At 43.9% G+C, this 3859-nt stretch overlaps 1 protein-coding gene across 1 annotated transcript in view; it reads left to right on the top strand.

Annotated features, from left to right (window-relative positions):
* Positions 1–3859, top strand: part of AFG3L2 (AFG3-like AAA ATPase 2) — a gene marked incomplete at its 5' end in the record, with an annotated part of 22657 nt that overhangs the window by 9830 nt on the left and 8968 nt on the right. Inside the window, 2 exons of the mRNA XM_008942933.1 lie at positions 1098–1371; positions 1844–1981. Coding sequence (XP_008941181.1) covers positions 1098–1371; positions 1844–1981 — 412 coding nt within the window. The remainder of the gene's footprint in view (positions 1–1097; positions 1372–1843; positions 1982–3859) is intronic.

Below are 3859 nucleotides of genomic sequence, written 5' to 3'. Positions count from 1 at the left end.
AGCCAGGGACCTGCTGGAGCGGGGCCAGAGGAGCCCCAGCAATGCCCCGAGGGGGGAACGCCTCTGCTGGGAGCCCAGCAGGAGAGAGTTGGGCTGGGGCAGCTGAGAGGAGAAGGCTCCAGCTGGGGAGACCTGCTGGGGGCATGTCAGCATTTCAAGGGGGCCTCTAAGAAAGACAGGGATGGACTTTTTATCAAGGCTTGTTGTGACAGGACAAGAGGTGATGGTTTTAAACCAAAAGAGGGGAGATTAAGACTTCTTTCTAGAAGGAAGAAATTTTTGACACTGAGGGTGGTAAAACACTGGCCCAGGTTGCCCAGAAAGGTGGTAGAAGCCCCATCCCTGGAACCATTCCAGGCTGGGTTGGCTGGGGCTCTGAGCAACCTGCTTTAGTTGAAGCTGTCCCTGCTGACTGCGTGGGGGTTGGACTAGGTGACCTTGAAAGGCCTCTTCCAAGCCCAAACATTCTATGATTTTGTTTTTGCTGAATGTTGACAGAACCTCTTGTGAGGTTTTCCTTGAAGGTCTTGCCACAACAGTCTATGCAAAAGTTGTAGCATACACCAGTTCTATGGCACCTGACACAGCTTAGTCTGACCACGTAGCCATTTGCATAAACAAGTCCTGTCAGTTTACCTTTGAAGGGCACAGAAAATGAGCTACTTGTGTGTACTGGGTAATGCAGTTTTCCTCTGAAACTCATCACTGTCAGTTGATGCTGTGTTTGCTTTAAAAACAAACAAAAAATGACAAAACAACCCCCAAAATGGTCACTTGTTAAACATCAAATGTAGAAATGTTACCCTCTGAGATTATTAACTTACCTTTTCTCAGGGTCATGGTGGAGGGTGGATGGGCAATGAAAAATTAATTCCAATTTTTGCCTTAATTGCCTGTTTGACTTCTGTAATTCAGATTTTTTTTTTCTCCAAATTATTTTGGTTATTTCTCAACCTGACCAACGTGCACAGATGTAACCATTACAAGTTAACAGAGTCCTGGATTAGTTCAGGGTTTCTTATGCTAGAACCAGCATTTTGTACATGTTACAGATTTTTGTAATATTTGTGGGCTTCTGCTTTGGTTGTTCTCCACAGGTCATTTCTCCTGAGTTTGCTGCCTACCATCCTGATCATTGGTTCCTTACTGTACACGTTAAGAAGAGGACCTGCAGGCTTGGGCCGAGCAGGGCGTGGAATGGGTGGACTCTTCAGTGTGGGTGAAACCACAGCCAAAGTCCTTAAGGATGAAATAGATGTTAAATTCAAAGATGTAGCTGGCTGTGAAGAGGCCAAATTAGAGATAATGGAGTTTGTTAACTTCCTGAAAAATCCCAAACAATATGAAGATCTGGGAGCAAAAATTCCAAAGGTAAGGAAGAGATGACTTAGCAGGCAAAGACTTGGTTCTTTTGGTAGTCCTGAGTATCCTAAATTGTACTAGGAATGTTTATGTGTGCAGTGCTTTCCAGCTTCTTTCTTCTCACAGGAAAATGATAAGTAGGTGTGAAGTGCCAACAGTGTCACTGTGGTGCCAGGAGATTTGCCTCATGGAATGTGTCATCTGTTCACGCGGGCCAGTGGTGCATGAGATGCATGTGCACCTCCACTGTCCTTTGTAACTGACACAGAGTTGTTGTTTGGCTCTGTTCTCTTGGGAGCTTTTTCCTTTTGCTGGTTTAAATGGGAGGTGAATCTTTAGCTGGGTTCCTTGCACAGTTTTGATCGTGGTTGGAAGAAGAGCCAGTGGGCACAACATTGTAACAGGCAGATCTTTTAAGTAAGGCGTTTCTTAGGGTTAGATTGTTTTCTTCATGAGGAAAATATCCCTGTTTCTCTTGCAGGGGGCAATTCTGACAGGTCCTCCAGGTACTGGGAAAACACTTCTAGCTAAAGCTACAGCTGGAGAAGCCAATGTACCATTTATCACAGTCAACGGCTCCGAGTTCTTGGAGATGTTTGTTGGTGTGGGTCCAGCTCGAGTAAGTCTTTGGTCTTGCTTTATTGTTTCTGTGTTGGTTGTTGAGAGGATGTTGTCAAGTCTGGGATGCAAACAGTCTGATTATAGCTGAAGTTCTTTCACTTATGAAATTTATTTCCAAGTGATGCCAGATGTGTGATTCTTGTTCAGACAAGCATTTACCTTTCCTAAAAGGAACTAATGCAGTTGAGTGGCTGGCTGCAGGCCATCAGGACCTTGAGAAAGCAGAACTGAACTTGATCTCTGCTCTGAAGTACATTTATTAGCTGAGTCAGGAGTACACAGCTCATTTGACAACTGCTCTGGGAGTGTCTCCTCCTGCTCTGAATTGTTGCTGTTCCTTTGAAGAACTTTCCTCTCTTTGTGGTGTCAAACTCACCAATAAGAGTCCAAGGGTAATAGAGCTAATAATTGATTTCTGGAGATCAGGTGATTTAAATAAGCAAATATATATTCCTAACTTTTTTGGTGCTTCTTTGCCATAACTTTCTTAATAGCTCATCAAAAATATATTAAGTGTAGGGAGTTAACTCTGTTCTGGTTCACCCATTTTTCTTTTAACTGTTTCATTTATTACAACTGCATTTCAGACATTCAGTTTTAAATCTGTTTTCTCCTGTCTAGGAAGGAAGGACACTTAAATCTACAAAAAAATATTCTATAAACAAGTTACTGATAATATTTTACAAATGAGGCAGGTAAAAAAAAAAATAAGGTTCCTCATTGTGTCCAAAATTTATAGTCCATTTTCAGCAGCTCATATCTTCATTAAACTCCAACCACCTTCAGCCTGAAAAGGTATACTGCAAGGTGACACCCTCCTGGAAAACTAAGATTTCTTTGCCACAAATTCTGCAAACAGACCTAAGGAGCTGTACTGTGGTTTTTACTCACATTTAAAAATGAATTCTGCTAGCATGAAATGGAAAATGCTTTAGGGTCTTGATTTGAAGTTGACATTTGCCAGGGAATGGCTCTTGCCAGTTTTATGTCCTGTGGAAATTCACAGGAAAACTCATTTTGACCAAGTTGTGTAAAACCCTGAAAAATGGCAATTTTCATATGTCTAGGTGTGTAAGAGGTTAGCAGATAAACTTGGCAAGACTGGGTCCTTAGTTTGTCACAGCTGGGGCAAGCCTGGGTCTCTTTCAATGGCCTTTTGCTGGTTTTCCAGTAATATAGGTGGGAAAAGATAAGTGAAGGCAAGTAATTTTGGGTCTTACACATGCAGGTAGGCACAGAGCTTGGAACTGGGGATAACAGCTGTTCAGAAAGGTAAATCCAGATGCTGGTTGGGAGTGAAGGCTTCAGTGGAGATGTGTAGAGAGACTGGAAATGCCTAAGGAGACTGGCAAAAGGAGCTGCTATGGAGGAGAGGAAGTACAGACAGAGAAAATAGAAGCAGAAATGGTTAACAGGGTAAAAAAAATAGATGTGACAGGAAAAAGTGATTTTGAAAGCCAAGGAGTATGGAGATAGTGATCATATGTGTAAGAAGAGTGGGACTTGAAAAAGAGAGTATGCAGTGTCAAAAGGACTTCAGTGAGAAACAGCAAGGAACTGATCCATATCCTCTGGGAAAGTGTCAGCTATCACAGATCCCAGCATGGCAGGGGTTGGAAGGGATCTCTGGAGTTCATCCAACCCCCTGCTCCAGCAGGGTGCCCAGGGTCACATCCAGGTGGGCTTGGAATCTCTCCAGAAAAGGAGACTCCACAGCCTCTCTGGGCAGTCTCATCCAGGCTCCAGCACCCTCCCAGGAAAGAATTTTCTCCTCCTGTTCAGCTGGAACCTCCTGGGTTTCCGTTGGTGCCCGTTGCCCCTTGTCCTGTTGCTGGGCACCACTGGCAAGAGTCTGGCCCCCGCCTCTTGACCCCCT

The sequence above is a fragment of the Merops nubicus genome, unplaced genomic scaffold (genome assembly GCF_000691845.1).
Source record: "Merops nubicus isolate BGI_N331 unplaced genomic scaffold, ASM69184v1 scaffold5066, whole genome shotgun sequence".
NCBI lineage: Eukaryota > Metazoa > Chordata > Aves > Coraciiformes > Meropidae > Merops > Merops nubicus.
This window is presented reverse-complemented; position numbering and strand designations above follow the sequence as displayed.